Below are 18,628 nucleotides of genomic sequence, written 5' to 3'. Positions count from 1 at the left end.
CAAATAGTCCCTGTGGTACAGCTGATGTGTACAATTCTAACACAGTGAACTGTAGCTTTATAGTGAAACAAGCTGTCTGTCATAGTACAGTTTTAATAACTGTAAAAACTACTAGAACATGTACAGTTATACTACAGTTGTACTTGTAAAATAGCAACATAAACCTGAGTTGTGGCAGCTTTTTACACTTTGCATACTGGACTTACGCCATAAGCATCGTTCCTCCTGTATTGGAGATGCAGCCCCGTGTTGTAGGTGAGGCATGTTTGTCATAGCCCAGCGTGCCGCACAGCAGGCCCAGGTAGTTGAAGGCCAGGACCAGGACCACCATGCAACAAAGAGCAATGCAGCCAATCCACCTGAAGGCAGCAGGCAAAGCCAAACTATTAGAGATCTCACAGTTTACCAAAGTATAAATAAGCACAGTTCCCACTGTGGTTTATATCAACAAACTGTCAAAGCATCCTCGAGAAAGAGAGCTTTGCTCCACTTGCTTGTACAGCCAAAAAAGCACATAAGCACAGAAACTAGGATGGGTACAATGAAAATAGAACACAAAGCTTACTAAAAAGGAAAAGAGAAAAAACAGAAAGCAAGATAAATGTCAAACATCAGGCATATTGCATTAATATAGTTACCTTGTTTCAGCACATTTACATGATAGTTTCTATTTAATAAAAATGTTTTTTTACTTTTACCCTTAGAGGTTTTCCTTTTATGCAAAGCACTTAGAAATACACAGATATGCTTTGTGAAGTGAAGAAGAATACCTGTAGAAGTCCATTTTGTCAATTTCTGGGTAGTAGTCTTCAATCTTGGCGTGCACATGGTTAATGAAGATGGTGAAGTTGGACAGGCAGCTCTGCACTGGGAATGCCTTGGAAAAGCTGCTGATGTTATTGCCAATGCTATCCACCAAATTTGTTACACCTGAGAGAAAACATTTTTTCAAAACAGAAAAAATGAAGAGTGTAAAGATACTTAAAAAATAAATAAATTCATCAGTTTTACCATTTTTGGGAAAAATATTAACCCGGATTGAAATTTAACATTGAATTAGACTACTATATCAACAAATGTTTAAAGTGAAATCTGTGCATTTCAAAAAGGCCCCATTCTTGCTACAAGAAACAAACTTACAGTACATAACAAATGAAACATAAAGAGAAACGCAGAGAGTGCAAGGAGAACACAAAAATCCATTCATTTATATAAGCACTTATTGTAATAACATATCAAGAGTTATTAACTTTTGTGTTTGATTTCAGAAAAACATCGGTCCAAAAACCACTTACTCTCAACAACACTTCTGGTCTGTTCAATCACCATATGCGGCGTGTCATTCAAAGAGGAGAAGCCCTGTGAAAGGAGGAAAAACAAGAAGGAACACCAAGTTTGTTTGTCCATTTTGTGGTTTTGGTTGCATTTGAAAAAAAAAAAGAAAAATCAGGAACTAAAGATGAACAACTAAACAAGAAAACTGACAAAATACATCAGAAAATAGACTGGAAGACAAAAAAACTCAGTCCAATTAATGTGGTTCATGCTCACCCTCTGAACGACAGCGCTGAGGTCTGTTTTCAATACATCGTTCATCTTTTCCAGCTGTGCATTCACATCGGGTAGCTAACAAGTGAAAAACACAGCTTTGATAAGTATTTGCAATAAGAAATTATCAAAATGTAACAATTCCTGATTGCTGTTCAGAAATCTATTTTTTTCACTAGTTCAAATAACTCCTTAAAAAAATAACCTAAACCTTTCCATTGCTGTATTTCACTGTGCAGCACACTGCATGAGAAACAATGGGACAAAATAATTATTTCTAATGCTTAATATAATGCATAATCTTTAGGGTCAATATAGAAAGGTAGATGATTACTTTAAGACAGACGCAGAAAACGTTGAACTTATCCATTAGCCCAAAGTACTTAAGCCTGATTTTTAAGTGTGAACAATTTTATTACAAACATGTGCCAAAAAGAGCACCACAGTTACAGTATAAAGCTTTGTATTGGAATTTGCTTCATTCAGTTTTGTACCCGTGTGAAATTTGAGCTGATCTGCAGCTGGGACAGCGACTGGCGAATGTTGCGGCATAGCTGGGCTGTGGTAGCATCCGAGTCTTCATCATGGCAGTCAGGGTCATTTAGGGTGTGGTTGATGCTGGTCCGGACTTGGCCCAGGTTTAGGCTCAGTTTCCCTGTTCCATCCTGAAGCACCTCCAGAGATGCATTAACGCTCTCCAAGGCCTCCTTGGTTTCTCGCATGGCTGAAATAACGAGACCACAAGCGACATGGCAAGTGAACTGGGTTTAATATATGAGGGAAAAACCAATAAAGGAGAAATGCCCAAAGCAAAGTACCTAAAAAGTAAAAATGAAGAACAGTGGTTTTTGGGACTGTTCTCGCTGCAGTCACATGTTCTTCCAAAATGTAAATAAAGTCAGCTGGATTGTCTTATATCCTCAGAAAAATAAAAATGAAGGTGTTTTTTCACTAGTTATCTTGAAGAATTTTTTTTTTTTTTTTTTTTTTTTTTTTTTTTTTTAAATTTTTATTTTTACTACAGCCAGTACATAAATATTGTTTGAGAGCTATCCTCATTCGAAGTATTCACAGAGTAGACTTGAGTAACTGTGGCTTCGCACCAGAAATCTTATCGGGCCAGAGGGTTAAAAATGCTAGTATGCCTTAAATGAGATAAGTAGTTGGGTTTAAGAATAAAACAGAGTGGCCTAACTTGCCCAGGCTACTGTGAAAATCTAAAATTGGTTACTTGCTGTGAGCATAGTGAAGGTTTTTAGGCATCACACAGGGCACATTTGAGGTGGTGATGATGAAGCCAATTAAGGGCACCTTTTCCTGAAAGAGGCAGCCCATTTGTTCCCTAAATTAAGACAGTCTTTACAAAACAGAGGTGGTGTCACAGTGCTGATGATTTGAGAGTAGACGGAGCATTTGTTTTTCATTATTACTCATAAAACAACAAACAATGTACAAAATAGGGCCTTTATTATATAATTGAAGAAAATTTTTAAATTAAAGGAGTTGTCATGTAGGGCTTTTCGATTAACTCTATTCCCATTGGATACTACTATGTGGTTTGGCTTCAGATGACTCAAAGGATCATGAATACTTTATATGAATCTTTCAGTTCTCTTCTGGAAAATACTGTAACAGTAAATGTGTGATATTAGACAGCCTTGATTTCACCAGTGAAGAAGAAGTATGGAGCTGTTTTGTTTGTTTTGTTTTGCTTTTTTTAAACAGTGTATTGGTAACACAAATCGGGTAACCAGAACAAGGCAGTGGCGGCCAGAGGAAATCAGAATGGTTGACCAGAAATCGCAGAAATACAGCTTAGAAACAGATATAGCATGATTTTTCATGCTTGTGTGCAACCCTGAACCCTGTTATAAAAAGCATTATGTGTAAAATGGGACTACATAGGAAAAGCAAATTGTTTCATATTAAATAACTGTTTTGTTAAGTGGTAAAGGAACTATTAAGACCCTTTACCTAATTAAAATCACAATCCTACAATGTCAAAAGAACACATTATGCTGCTTGAATCATTGGATCATAATTATTGAATCATTAATGTGTATTTCATTTTAATGTTTCAGCTGGAGGTTATTTAAATTGCTAATATAGTAATAGGTAACTTTAGCTATATTAATAAAGCATTATATATTAGTGACTTTATATAGTTAACATCTGCAAAATACTAAGCATTTCAAGTGTTATGTTATGGTATAGAGTACAAAGTACAATGTTTGCTTCAAAAATATAATGTAGTTGAAGTAAAAGTCAGCAACAATGAATTATTTAAATAAAGCACAATGATATTAAAACTGTACTTTGTTTCCCAGGCACATACTAAGAAATCATTACTATCAGCCCAAACTCCACAATCGGTGTATCCCTAGTAAAGCCCAGGCCTGATCCAAGTATATCTTTTGAGTTTCTCGTCCAAGCTAATAGGGTTTGACATTTTGAGTGTGTCTGTAGTGTTCTCATATACTAGTGTGAATCTCTAGCATCTAAAATTACACTGTTAACTGCACTGCATGCAACAGAATCGCTTTTGGCGAACATTAAGCAAACAGGAATGCTATGAATAATATGAGCCATTATTAAAGATGTCGCTGTTCAGTAAATGACGCTTTTCCATGCATTTGGGTTCATTGTAAGACAGCAGCCAGTGTTAGTATAGAGTCTGTGAGCAGCCTGCAGAGAATGCTTAAAATTAAACAGGATAAAGAAAACAAAAACACTAGCATCCTTGAACAGAGGCATAAAAGGTGAACAAGAGGAAACGGTAAATACACTCTCACATAGTGGCATGATTAGCAATACTGTGAAGCCATAGATGGACGCTTAAGCACCATCTTTAATTGTAGTAGTATATATCTCTTGGTTTTGTATTCCCTTTTTCTATCTTGTTAGACTCTGCATTCTCAGTGAATAATAAAAAGTTTTGACAACTTGGCTCAAACCCAACAGAAACCCAAAAGGATATGAATATTAAAAACCCAAATTACAGTATAATCACTGCCATGCCAATGGCCAGACATTTTACCAACTTTACTTTTTTCATGCTTACTGACAGATCTTTCATCTTTTGTTGCTGATGTGGTGCAAGCCTATATATTTGGGTCAAACATCCACACCACATCTAGTTGTAATTCAGAATTTAAAAAAGAAGAGAAAAAGAAAACAAGGTACTCTCATAGTTACATATTCAAATAAAAAAATAATAATAATAATAATAAAAGTAACATGATTGGTTACACAAACACGTTTTTTTATGCTCACATCACACTGGGGTAACACAGTTACAGTATAAAGGGTTTGGGGATTTTGTCAAAACACCATGAACTTAAAACTGCACTAGGCTGGATTTGTTTTAATCATTTCCATTTATATTCATAAATGGAAAGAAAATTGAGAGAATCTATTCGTCCAATTTACCTGGTGACAACAGAAGCAGACATTCACATAAAGGAATAAAGCATGAATCTAAAGTATGGATGCATTCTAGCAAAAAAAAAAAAAAAAAATTATATATATATATATATATATATATATATATATATATATATATATATGGGGTAATAGGCTGGCCAAAGGAGGAGATAGAAGCCACTGACATAAAGACAAGAAAGCTCCTTACCATGCATGGAGGGTTTCACCCCAAGTCCAGCACCCTGAGGCTATACGCTAAGCGGAAGGAAGGGGGCCGGGGACTGGTGAGTGTCAGCACCACAGTCCAGGATGAGACAACGGACATCCAAGAATACATTGGGAAGATGGCCCCAACTGACCGAGTGCTCAGTGAATACCTCAGGCAGCAGAAACCCAAGAAAGAGGAGGGAGACGAGGAACCATTATGGAAGGACAGGCCCCTGCACGGTATGTACCACCGGCAGATAGAGGAGGTGGCTGATATCCAGAAATCCTACCAGTGGCTGGACAAAGCTGGACTGAAAGACAGCACAGAGGCACTAATCATGGCAGCACAAGAACAAGCTCTGAGTACAAGATCCATAGAGGCTGGGGTCTATCACACCAGGCAAGACCCCAGGTGCAGGCTGTGTAAAGATGCCCCAGAGACAATCCAGCACATAACAGCAGGGTGCAAGATGCTAGCTGGCAGGGCATACATGGAACGCCATAACCAAGTGGCCGGCATAGTGTACAGGAACATCTGTGCCGAGTATAACCTGGAAGTCCCGAGGTCAAAATGGGAGATACCCCCAAGGGTGGTGGAGAATGACCGAGCTAAGATCCTGTGGGACTTCCAGATACAGACGGACAAAATGGTGGTGGCTAACCAACCGGACATAGTGGTGGTAGACAAACAGAAGAAGACGGCCGTAGTGATCGATGTAGCGGTTCCGAATGACAGCAACATCAGGAAGAAGGAACACGAGAAGCTGGAGAAATACCAAGGGCTCAGAGAAGAGCTCGAGAGGATGTGGAGGATGAAGGTAATGGTGGTCCCCGTGGTAATCGGAGCACTAGGTGCGGTGACTCCCAAACTAGGCGAGTGGCTCCAGCAGATCCCGGGAACAACATCGGAGATCTCTGTCCAGAAGAGCGCAGTCCTGGGAACAGCTAAGATACTGCGCAGGACCCTCAAGCTCCCAGGCCTCTGGTAGAGGACCCGAGCTTGAAGGATAAACCGCCCGCAGGGGCGTGCTGGGTGTTTTATGTATATATATATGTATATATATACATATATATATATATATATATATATATATATAATATATATATATATTATATATATATATATATATAGAGATATATAGAGATATATATCTATATATCTATAGATATATATCTATATATATAGATATATAGAGATATATATTATATATATAGATATATATATATATATAGATAATAGAGATATATATAAGATATATATATATATATATATATATACTTCCACCCCCACAAGAAAAAAAACTTTCTACTTTCTTCACTCTGTGGTCACCAAAGTCAGATATAGCATAGTGCAGTTTTTATATACTGACTGTTTATGTTTCATCAAAAACTCAAGAACTGTAACTCGGGGCTCAGGTAGGCATCAAGGAAGAAAACAAAGGGGACGAATCACAGTAGCAACAATGGTGTCAAAATTCACAAAGTCAAGGGTCAAAGGACTGTGGGTCAGTTACTAAGTTATCATTACCTTTAATGGCCCTCTCGATTTTCACTTTATAAAAAAAAAAGCATAAAATACAAGGATTAAGGATTAATGAAACTATTATTATATGGTGGAGGACTTATTACTTATAGGAAAATACTGAAACGAGTCCTAAACCCGTATTTCCACCAAAAAAGGTTATTCACACCTGCTTTAAATCACACATTTAAGGGAAAAACATTGTATTCATCACACAACTGGCAGCACTGCAATGCTTGCAGTGAAGCTGTAGCTGGCATTAAGTAGCTTAGAACCTGCAATATTTTGATCTTAGCTAGAGGAGGAAATTAAAAGTGAGCAACTGTACCTCCAGCCATATTGAGGACTTGGTCCAAGGCAGGACGGACCTCCTTATCCAACTGATCATGTATTCTTCCACCCAATAATGGACCTATGTCTGTAGAAAACATCAGCATAGACACATTAGTCCAAGTCACTCTTGTTCCCAATTTTGTTCTCTAGTAAACCATCTAAACTTGTGTTCTAATGGTTTCAGTATACAAGGCATAACTTCTTCCTTTTTTTGTTTTTAACTTAAAAGCTTAAAATCCTGGCTCTGTTTTTGCAAGTCACAACTTCTAGGAAAGAACTGCCTCCAGAAGAAAGTAGCAGGAATACTCAAGAGATGTTTTTTAAAAGTTGCTACTTTGCCTATGGAGCTAGTTAAGTCACAGTTGTGAAAACAAGTAAAGCAGACACATTAAATTCACATAATAAGCATGCTACACAACTGAGTGTATAAACTTAGTGACTTGTTTGTGTCTACCTAATTTACTATTGGAGAAACAGAGAAGAACTACTTACTATCTAGGTCATAGATGACTTTGTTCTTGGCCGTGGCATACTGGGATATTAGGTATTCAATTTGCTGCATAGAGGAAACAGAGACGAGCAGAGTCTTAGAAATAGCTGCACAAAAGTACTTTATTGGTCTAGACACCAACAAACAACTTCAGTGTTACACAATTTCATTAATCCACTTGAGAATCTGGTTGGAGTTGGTTTCTTCAGCAAATACCACCCACAAGAGTGAGACTGATTGTTGGAGAAATTTCACCGTATGAGAACAATCTTTTCAAAAGCAACTTTGCAGGTGTTTGCGTGCACAAAAGGTGAGAAAATTCTCTTTTCCCGTGTGAAAGGATTACACAAAGTCAGCATGACAAGAAACCCCAGTTTCAACAAAGAAAAAAGAAATAATATGCACACTGATTCACAAGTGTACCCTCAAGGAAAATTCATAACTGAACCATCTATAATGCTTCACCCCAATTCTTTATGTAACATCGTGTTTCAAATGGAAACTTTCTGCCTCACCATCGGTGTGTCGTTAGCGAAGGTGTGCAGATCCCTCATGTTGCTGTTGACCAGTCTCCGTACGTTCTTCACCTGAGAGCTCAGGTTCTGGTTGGCGGCATACGCACACAGCACTCCAATCCTAATAAAACAGTTGAAACAAGAACACAAACATGTAATCTCCCTGCTATCGGACATGTCTGAGTGACCCTGCTGCCCCTGTGTCAGTCAAGAGTAAGGCAGGGGCGAGCCATACAGAGCAGGGTGATGACAAGCCATCAGCAGTAGGGGTCAGTGTGCACCACCACATTCACTTTACTTTGTTTTTGCGACTGCCACTGAGTGCACCTGTAGAGTGCCTTCATTCTTTGAAAGCCAGCATTACATTGGACTATTCTTGTACTCAAGAAAATAAATTTACCTTAAACCCATTTTAATTAACTGTTACATACAATTTCATTCATTTAATTTAAGTGTTGACATGAAAACACAATTTCCTGTTCATCAACAATGTTTTTAATAGGCTAGAATAAGGTAACATAACAGGCATAGAGGTCTTGTGTAAATGCATCTTTACAATACTGTATGCGTGTGTCATATACTGACATGTTCTGCAGTCTCAAGATCTAAACAACTATTATTTCCCCAAGTAATTTAGAAATAGACTCATAGCTATAAACCCAGGTGTCTTATCTTTATGATCTAAGGTCCCTGGGTTGTAAGCATATTCAAATTGAATGTGAAAACACAGAATTGCATAGAGCAGACCATTAAAGTGAATCTCTTGCATACTTCAAACAGACCTGAGTAGCTTACTACAAGGCTTAATTAGCTTGAACAACATCAAGGGAAAGACAGCCCATAATATTAAGCGGTTTCCATGACTCACTCTCATCCCAGCTGAATTTTCTCCTTCAGCACCTCAAAGCTACTGCAGCACTACAGTGTGTGCACGTATGTTCTTACTGCTACTGATGTGTGTTATTGAGGTTCCCACGTGAGCAGCTTAAGGAAAGGCGGTCAAAAAGGAAAAAAAAAAAAAGCTTCTCTACAATTGACTCTAAGGATCAAAAACTCCTAAAGTAGAGTTGTATGACACAGTGAATCCCCTTCATGGAAATGCTTCAGTGGAATAAGCAGCTTTATGAATGATGTAAGATGACTGGCAGAGAGGAGTAACAAAAGAACTGACTCAGAAGCTTCTGGGAAGGTTTAGATCAATGGTGTAGAATCGGGGTGCTGTGACTGACTCTATAAAAAAGGCAGGGGTCTTTATGTGTAAGTATGACAACAGGTTGTACGTATGTGACCACAGTGCACCCAGAGATGGGGTTTCTATTGTCTTACTGCTAATGCATGAAGACATTGCTGGGCGCCGTTCTTCTTTACAGAGCAGTAAAGTACAGCCACTGCTGTAATCACAGTTTCCCTGTGTGCATATAATCTAATTTCTATCCTGGATTATGCTGTGGATATTTTGCAACATTAAGCATTGCAGTGTGTTTGCACACTTAGTGTATGCATAAAATGTTTTCTACTTTCAAGAAATGCAGCGCATTGGAGCACATTTCCTTCCACTTTGTTAAACGTATGTATTTTTCTTAATTTCTGGCATGGAAATGCAGGGGAAAAGACGTCTTCAAATATTGTTACACTTTATTCTGTATGCAGACACATGCTTAAGTTTAGGCAGTCTAAGTCAGTACTTGTCAGATATCACAGCATGTAGCCAGCTAAGAGTCAGCATGTTTATGATTTTCTCTGGAGTTTACGTCAGAGGACTGAAGAGTTAATGATTCAGTAACAACCAAGTAAAGTTTGAATATTTATAAGCTGGAGGGACAGTTTCACAGATATGCCACAGATACTTTGAGTGGGCCAGTCAAACACCTTGGTTATTTTCTTTTTTAGACAGTTAGCTGTAAATGTGCTGGTGTTCTTGGGCCAAGAACACCTTTAGCTGTGGTTGAGACTGACTCTAAAATACTTTGGTATACACAGGAGTTCATGGTCAACTCAGTGAATGCAACAAGAGGAACCCAAATCATTATGTGATATGAGGTATTTGTGCTGATATACTGTGCTTGGTTTTTGCCCAGCGTGGCACTGTGTATTACATTCTTGTCAAAGTCTTGCCATTTGTTCAGATGTAACTTTACAATCCTTTGCAAACTTGCTACCCTGTTCGCAGGATTCCCTCGACATATATTTGGTTTGTTTCTAAATCAAAATGAATGTAAATATTCACTTGCTGGCATCTGAAGAAAATTCATAATGAACATCTTTCAAGATAAAAAAAAGAGCCTTCTAACAGCATTGTCATGGTCTTTAAAGAACAAATGTGTTATAGGATGTGCTGCCCTCGGGAGAGAAATTCGCTGATCTGCATGGCATCAAGCTGCACCATCTCTAGTGGATGTGTGATAATGTTTGCCATAAATAGTGAGCGTGCCAACAGAGTAAACACTGTCACCGTACAAGTGGCGACTTAATGAGAAACTAGGCCAAACAAGTAGGCTGGGACACAGTGAAGTGGAGCCATCCGTAACCAGGGGAAGATTCAAAATGGCCACTTTCACAACAAAAGCCTTTTGTCAAACACTTTCTCTGCCCTCCCTCTGTATCTTTCTCACTCACACTTCATACATTTGCTTTCCTCTTTCATACACAAATTCACAATCCCGCACTTTTCTTTTCTATGCTTGCTTTTGGTTGTCTGCTTGTCTTTATTACTTTACTTATGAAGCCTCTATTCCACACCCTCGCTAAACTATTTCTTTCTCTACACCAGTATTTCTCCATATATCTCCCTTGATGAGGTATTTTTGTTTGACTATCCTTTCTTACTCTATCCCAAAGTGAAACGTAACTATCATTTTCCTACTCCACCCTTTCTCTTCTTTAATCTCCTCCTCGGTCTCCTGTTTTGCCCTCAGTTACCTCTCTCTTTTCCCTCTTTCTCTCTCTCTCTCCCACTTCCCACCTCCTGTCCTTTCCTTTGTCTCTCTCACTCCCTCTCGTAGCTGAACAAAGACTCTTTGAGGAAACAGCCTGGTGCTTTGCAACAAGCTGTGTTGTCTATGACTGTCCACCATATTTTATGAGAATCATGTTTGAGTTTAGCTTGAGTTTGCTCACGTTCCAGTTTGAGTCTGTTATTTAAAAAGTGATTAAATTAAATGAGGGTCTAAAGCTGCAAGAAGACAACAAGGCATACACACATTTGTATTTGAATACGAAATGATCAAACAACCATCAAACTTAAAATGACAAGCAGGGCTTGCTAACCCGCTTTCTCACTTACAGCGTCTGTATCCACGAAACATACCACTAAGGACTCAATCCCCCTGCAGTGTCATCTTCATTTCACCTTCTATTTAATGGTGTCTATTATATCACATGTGACAGAGAAATATTCCATGGCATTCAGCTGAAAAGGTTTTCATAAGCCAAACTATAAAATTCACTTATGAAAAAAAGATGTGAGCTTTGCATGACAACAAAGAGAAGATCTGAAATTCAAAGCAGATCAAACAGGCATCAGTTCATTATATATATCTCCGATTGAGCTTCTAGCATTTCTTCCTATCCTTTAGTCTGTTATCTAAAGTTTTTGTCCATATAAAAGGTTTTCAAAGTTATAAATGCCAGACTCCTCTCTTATGTTACTTATCTACATCATCATATAAAAAGCCCTCAAACCAAGAATAAGCATTTGCCTCCCGGAGGAGCCAGCAACCTTTAGCCAGAGCTGCTTTATTGCTGGTCAGTACAATTTTTAGTTTTGATGACCATATCCTGTTTGCAAATCAGTTATCACCTTTTTATAACATTCAAACTAACACTCAATTCAGTATCTTGCCCACACAGACTGGATGACTGCCCACAGCCACCACAAGACATAGGCTACTGTTCCATCTCTTTGCCTTTCTCCTAAGCTCGGTATTTTCATGCAGCCAAATTCAGAAAAAAATAACTCAAAATTACAGTTTTTCCACTTCTTTTTTTTTTAAGTCAACAGAACAAGTATGAACGAATAGCAATAATGAAACTTATTCAAACTAATGTAAACTAGCTCTAACTTTGAAGAGAGTCGCTGATTTGTTGCACTGCTAAAATCCTCATGAGATTCATCTTTCAAATCCACGATGTACTAATGTGCCACCAACTGTTTTCTGTAAAGTACTTGGTGACTCCTGTCTATAAAAAGCATCAATATTGTTTTGAAATAGGAATATAACTATTGATTGCTTATTTGCATATGGAAACGTTAAAAACCTTTAAAAACTGTCTGGCTTGTAGCAGACTAGTGTGACGGCTTTAAAATTGACACCCTCATAAAAAGAAATGTTGCATTTCAATGAAGCAGATGGCCTTTAAAAATACCATTTGTCACCTCATCTGTGCACTTCAGCCATTGATCTTTTGTGCAGCATCATCACATTTCACTGCTATCAGCAACGTCTGAACTGCACAATCAACTCTAGCGATCAACTGTATGGCTGCTTTTTGACTGCAGGGGACAATTCAAACACAGCAGGAGGCAGATTTACCTCCAACAAGCTTGAAAAAGGGCTTTAATTCCTGCTTGAGCAAAAGCCAAATGACACATGAAACTGCCCCATGACAGCAGACGAAGAAGAGCAACAAACTAATGCAGTGCCCCAGAATCTAGGGCACTACTGGGGGCTGGGCAGTGAGTGTTCCATGGTCTGGTGGTTCCATAGCTTTTACAAACTTCAACAATGGCCTGCATTCAGTGTAACTGTAGTTCGGAGGCTGGGACAGTCCCCTTACAGCCCCTCCCTCTTTTAACACTGCCGGAAATGTCTCTTTATTGTCCAGCCTCAGTAAGAAAATGATCATTCTAGTCACTGTAATAACTACAGCGATCATTTTAGTTCACACACATCGATAGACAATGGCAGCGTAATCAGCACATGTGCATAATTAAATATTCTGAGTGCAATATAAAACAGCTACTGTAACTGTCAATCAAAGCCTTATCCAGAATAATCACTATAAGAATAATAATTAATATAAATAATTTTTAAATTAAATTATTATTAAATCTTTATTTTTGTGCCAGTCTGACCTGAATGCAAACGCTAACGAGAAGTGATGCATTTTGGTGCATGTGGGACAACAGAGGTGTTGACTGAAAAATGTCAGGCCTAAGCAATTTGTCCTGTCATATACTGTAGGTTATGTAGCAAATCTTATGTAATCTGAAATAATTCATTAGACATTTTATTGTGCCAACAGGTCACTGCCACAGCCAGCAACTGCAACTTTTTCTCATTTTAGCCACTTCGTGATCTCATTACTCCACTTATTACATTTATATACATTTATATAACTGAATTGCTATTGCATTCATTTTAGTACCTACGTAAAGCCTTTGGTTTGCCTGTTTTCATTCCATTAAACTGCCCTTTCTCCTTCAAGTGGCTATTGTTATGTATTTTTATTTGCTGTGTTATTACTGTCCTCAGAGCTTGCCAAGTCACATTCTGAGCCCAACTTCCCATTGGAGCATTTTGTCCTGTGAAGAATTTAATCAAGCAATGAATGCTTAAGCTTCCTGGCTTCAAGGCCTTTGCTCCGAGCATGACAGCCCAGTAAAGACAGTGCTATTAGTTCTCAGTTTTTTTCCTACTCATAAGGATGCTGCGCAAGCTGCTGTCAGTTGCATGTGAAGACTGTCTGGACTAGGTTGATGGGAGACAACAGACCATTAATTTCACAGTAAACAGTCCAGGAATGATATGAATACCAAACTCTGAGCCAAACAGCCTCACGGGGTTGTGTAAATAACACAGAAGGTCACTGCAGCACAATAGGATTTTTTTTTTTTTTTTAAATCTGTAGAAGGGCCAAAAGACAAAAAAAACCAAACAAACAAAAAAACAAAAACAAAACACAATCTTCTGCAGTGCATGCATTTTTCTGATTAAATTGTCAAACAGTGTAACCATTGATTAATCATTTTTCCGTCCTAAAGCATAGCTTATACTAATATTTGTTTTTCCTTCAGTGACTGAGTTTGCTCAAATATGATGCATTGTTAAGGACACTACCCTGATTACCTGGGCAAGGACTCTGGTTATCTGGATATCTTTGCTTTTAAAAGTTAAATAGTAAAGTTCTCACAGAAGCAGTCTTTCTATAATTTGTCTTCTTAAGGATGTCCAAAACGCTTTAATAGACATCTGTGTTGCTCAGTAAACCATCCCTGGATAGGCTAAGTTTAATTAACCCCTTCAAGCAAACATTGGTGGTTTGATTTAAAAATAAATATCAGCTGTCCATAACTAAATAACTTGTGATAGCTAATGAAAAAATGAGGAAATTCAGAGAGCAGATTATTTAATCAGCAAATGCTAACTTCATAACACATGAATGCACTTTATGAAGCATTAACCAGTAATTACTAACCGTAATTAACTATTATTTGCATATAATTAATCCACTTTGGAGAAGAAGACGAAGTTTAAATCTTTTACACCTTTTCAGAGGTCCTGGTTTTCTCTGAAGTTAGAGGTCAGCTGAATCTCACTGATTTGCTTTTATCGTGCCATCCTCAGTTATTTAGTGAGTTTATCCCTAGTAAAATAATGTTAGTTTGAGGTTTAGCATCCACTGAATGTGAGAAGAATTCAAAGTCATTCAGTGTTTTCACACAAAATCATCATTAATCCCCTTTCAGGTGAACTGCAGTGCAGTTTGTAGGAATTGGCAAAGAAAATTAAAGTATTGACAAACAAAATTACAACTCTAGTGTCTAAGCTTGAATACATTTTACTATTTGTACCTACTATCATATTTTGGCCAATATCAAATACAGGTGCAGGTAATTGTGTGGATATCATTGCTTTCATGCTACTGTTCTAATGCAACCATCAGTGGCTTGGTGCTTAACAAAGCACAAAGGTCTTGGTTTGAATCTGCGGCCACAAACTTCAGCGTGAAGTTTGTGTGTCCCTCCTTCCGTCTGTGGATTCTGGCTTCCTCTCACACTCCAATGATATGCATGCTAGGTTAACTTGTCAGTCTAACTTGGCTGGAGGTGTGCATGTGAGTGTGGATGTTTGTTTTTCTCTGTGTGTTAGCCATGGGATGACTCTTTTCCTATCCAGGTGGCGTTTAACCACTGGGATGAGCTCCAGTTTTAAGGGATGGGATGAGTTTGTACACTGCTAGTAAAGATGGCCGTTTGTACATATGCTGTATTATCCTGTGAGTTGTTGTATGTTTCAAAAATCAAATGGTTAATGTTCTGCTGATTACGTTGATGACCTTTTTCTTGTTCTTCCCTCCCAAGCTTCTAATAATTTGACATTGTTAATATTGTTAAGCTGCTATCATCAGAACCCTTGTTTCTACACTAAACGAAACCACAAAAAAAACTACTAAAAAGCAGTTTATTCTATTTGCACTGTTTCTTCACCACTCACCTTTCTTCACTTTCTATTATGAATCACTTTACATTTAATCATTAGTTACTATTAATAGGGGTCGTCTGATTGTTGGGGTTTTCAATATATTATTGTAGGATCTTTATCTTACACTATAGATACCCTGGAGGTGACTGTTGTTGTGGTTTGGTGCTATCAAAACTCCTACAGTGGCTCATTACTAGTGAGCCTGCTTAGTATAAAGTTGCCAGCCTTCATTTTGCTGGGGTACATCCTGATGACCACAAAGTGACACAAAGACATGAAAGACAGATCCATCTCCCAGAAATGCTGATATTTCTGGGTTATACCTCCTACTCGTAAAGCCATCACAGATCCCTGCAGCTTTACCTTCTCCTATCTTTTCTCTCCTGTGTAACAATATGCCATATCATCACTACTGTAACATAAATGTCTCCTATAAATTTGAAAGAAAGCCCGCCCTAGCTAGGAAAGTCAGTTAGCTTCACAATATTGAATTCTTCTAAATCGTGTGTTGATTTGTAAGGTGTACACTACAAGAATCCACGACCATTAGCATCCCAGGGTGAGAGGATAAAAATTCAATTAGTAAAAAATAAAGTGGATTTCAGCTATAAATGCAAAATGAGGGAAAATTAGAATGATTAGTATGAATGAGGTCTCTCCAGGGGATGTGATAAATTATGGGATGCACTGCAAATTCTGAGAACAACCTCTCCAGTTAATTAGCTTGGCTGTGGCATGTATAAAGCTGCCATTGTTTGGTGTCTGTGTGCTGTGAACAGGAGATGATAACTTTTTTTTAGTTTATTAATAAAATAAAAAAAACTTTAAACAGAGACAATTCAAGAGAAAATAAGGATAAGGCTTAAGGGCCAATCAACGTAAAAGAAGAGCGCAAATACGCATTTATGAATCAGAAACATAATTCTCAGTTGCCTGAGAAATTACACAGACTGAAAAGCTGTATATACAAAAATAGCCAGAGGTAAGTGGTTAAAAGGTTTTCGATAACACAGTGATTTTTTAATGGGTGGAGTTCAATGAAAATTAAAGCATTAGATGTCCAAAACAATTATTTACTTTTTTATTCATTTATTTACTTATTTTTTTGATGAGAGACTGTTACACACTGCAATGTATTAAAGTGAGATGTTTCACGCTGTTCGCTCATGCACATTTCCCCCAACACATTAGGTAACCCACATTTCCATGAGCTATGTGTGATTTTAAGATGCAAAAATAAAAAAATAAAAAAATCAATGGAGACAGTTGGATAATGCACATAATGCATGTTAGTAAAGAGTAGAAATCCTGTGCAGATCTCACCGATTACCTGCAAGCTTTTGTTCTCTTTCTAGTCTGTAGATCAGAGGGGTGTCCAACTCCAGTCCTCGAGAGCTACTGTCCTGCAGCTTTTAGGTGCATCCCTACTCCAACACAGCTGAATCAAATGGTTGGATGACCTCTTCAGCATGCCATCAAGTTTGCCAAAGGCCTGATAACAAGCCATTCATTTGACTCAGGTGTGCTGGAACAAGGATGCGTCTAAAAGCTGCAGGACAGTAGGTATGTCCCAATTCATAGGCCGCATCCTTGAAATTGAAGGCCGAGTACGTCACAGCCAGGCAACGAAGGCTGCTCCAAATGCGGCTTTCATTTCATTCAGCTCTCAAGGGCTGGAGTTGGACACACCTGCGGTAGATTATGACATGCCCACAGATTGCACTTAAGTTCACACTTCAGGTACATTTTTGTTCTTGTTGATGGTTTTAAATTCTCAGGATATCTACCTTATTTTATTATCATTTTTCGATTTTCGAATTTTGTTCGACTCAACACTAAATATAGAATGGAGTACAAGAAAAAGGACTGGAAGCCTAGCAAAAACCACCTGTATGGCATTTTTTCATCATTATCATCAACAACAAAACGACAGCAACAACTACTACTACTACTGCCTAATGCATAATGCTATATATAATGCTATACCTTATACTGTAACTATACTCTCCAATATATACAATAATAATCCTGGCTATTGCTGGAAAAGAACGGAGCATCAGGATGGGTTAGTTTCTTCATTCTGTGCATATAATCTCAGTCAATCATACTGAAATAATTACTTTGCTTTACTGTACTGTTAATTTTATTTTTAACATCAAAATGTGTTTTTTGGGCTCTCCTTTCACACTAGAATCCTGTTACTTTTGCTGCTACTACTCCAAATCCCCTACAGGCTTTTAAGTAAAATGTAATTTTATATTTTGCTAGTGTAACAGCACCCTAATGCCGCTCTGCACTGAAAATAAATTACCTCCCAGTAGCCTGACATTTAGTGAACAAGTGACATCTTCATAGTTGTAGCTTCTTTCATGAAAGAGTTGATGCTCATCACACTATTAATGAGCCCCTAAAAATAGTCCTGCATGTAATTTCTCCCCAGGGAGGCTGTTAACTGAGCAATGTGTGGGTTACAGAAGGTGCAGGATTGAGGTAAAAGTATACTTGGCTACTTGTGTTTATACGTAGCTAATTGTGTGCTTGTTTTTTATGTGACAGAATGCAAGAATATGTTTGATCTGTTAGCAGCAAGGGCAGCAGCTTACCCTCACCTATGGCCACGAGCTGTGGGTAGTGACCGAAAGAACGAGATCGCGGATACAAGCGGCAGAAATGAGCTTCCTCCGAAGGGTGGCTGGCCTCTCCCTTAGAGATAGGGTGAGAAGTTCGGCCATCCGGGAGGGGCTCAGAGTAGAGCAGCTGCTGCTCCACATCGAAAGGAGCCAGCTGAGGTGGTTCGGGCATCTGACAAGGATGCCCCCTGGCCGCCTCCTGGGTGAGGTGTTCCAGGCATGTCCCACCGGGAGGAGGCCCCGGGGCAGACCCAGGACACGCTGGAGAGATTATATCTCTCGGCTGGCCTGGGAACGCCTTGGTATTCCCCCGGATAAGCTGGAGGAGGTGGCTGGGGAGAGGGAAGTCTGGGCCTCTTTGCTTAGGCTGCTGCCCCCGCGACCCGGCCCCGGATAAAGCGGATGAAGATGGATGGATGGATGGATGGATGTTAGCAGCAAGTGAGTGATTTATAATAAATTCAATGAAAATACTTTTGCAGGTAGATAGATGGATGGATATTGGTTTTTCTGTTTGATCAAAAGGACCTTATACA

At 38.5% G+C, this 18,628-nt stretch overlaps 1 protein-coding gene across 15 annotated transcripts in view; it reads right to left on the bottom strand.

The window, feature by feature from the left end:
- prom1a (prominin 1a) overlaps positions 1-18,628 on the bottom strand; it is an 86,574-nt gene that overhangs the window by 19,845 nt on the left and 48,101 nt on the right. For all 15 annotated transcript variants that reach the window (XM_040010154.1, XM_040010152.1, XM_040010155.1 and 12 more), the window contains 8 exons: positions 8,039-8,159; positions 7,526-7,589; positions 7,029-7,118; positions 2,043-2,272; positions 1,552-1,626; positions 1,296-1,359; positions 771-930; positions 207-359 (listed from right to left, as the gene is read on the bottom strand). In XM_040010154.1, the coding sequence (XP_039866088.1) occupies positions 207-359; positions 771-930; positions 1,296-1,359; positions 1,552-1,626; positions 2,043-2,272; positions 7,029-7,118; positions 7,526-7,589; positions 8,039-8,159 (957 nt within the window). The remainder of the gene's footprint in view (positions 1-206; positions 360-770; positions 931-1,295; positions 1,360-1,551; positions 1,627-2,042; positions 2,273-7,028; positions 7,119-7,525; positions 7,590-8,038; positions 8,160-18,628) is intronic.

The sequence above is a fragment of the Simochromis diagramma genome, unplaced genomic scaffold, assembly GCF_900408965.1.
Source record: "Simochromis diagramma unplaced genomic scaffold, fSimDia1.1 OVJJ01000585.1, whole genome shotgun sequence".
Classification (NCBI taxonomy): domain Eukaryota; kingdom Metazoa; phylum Chordata; class Actinopteri; order Cichliformes; family Cichlidae; genus Simochromis; species Simochromis diagramma.
This window is presented reverse-complemented; position numbering and strand designations above follow the sequence as displayed.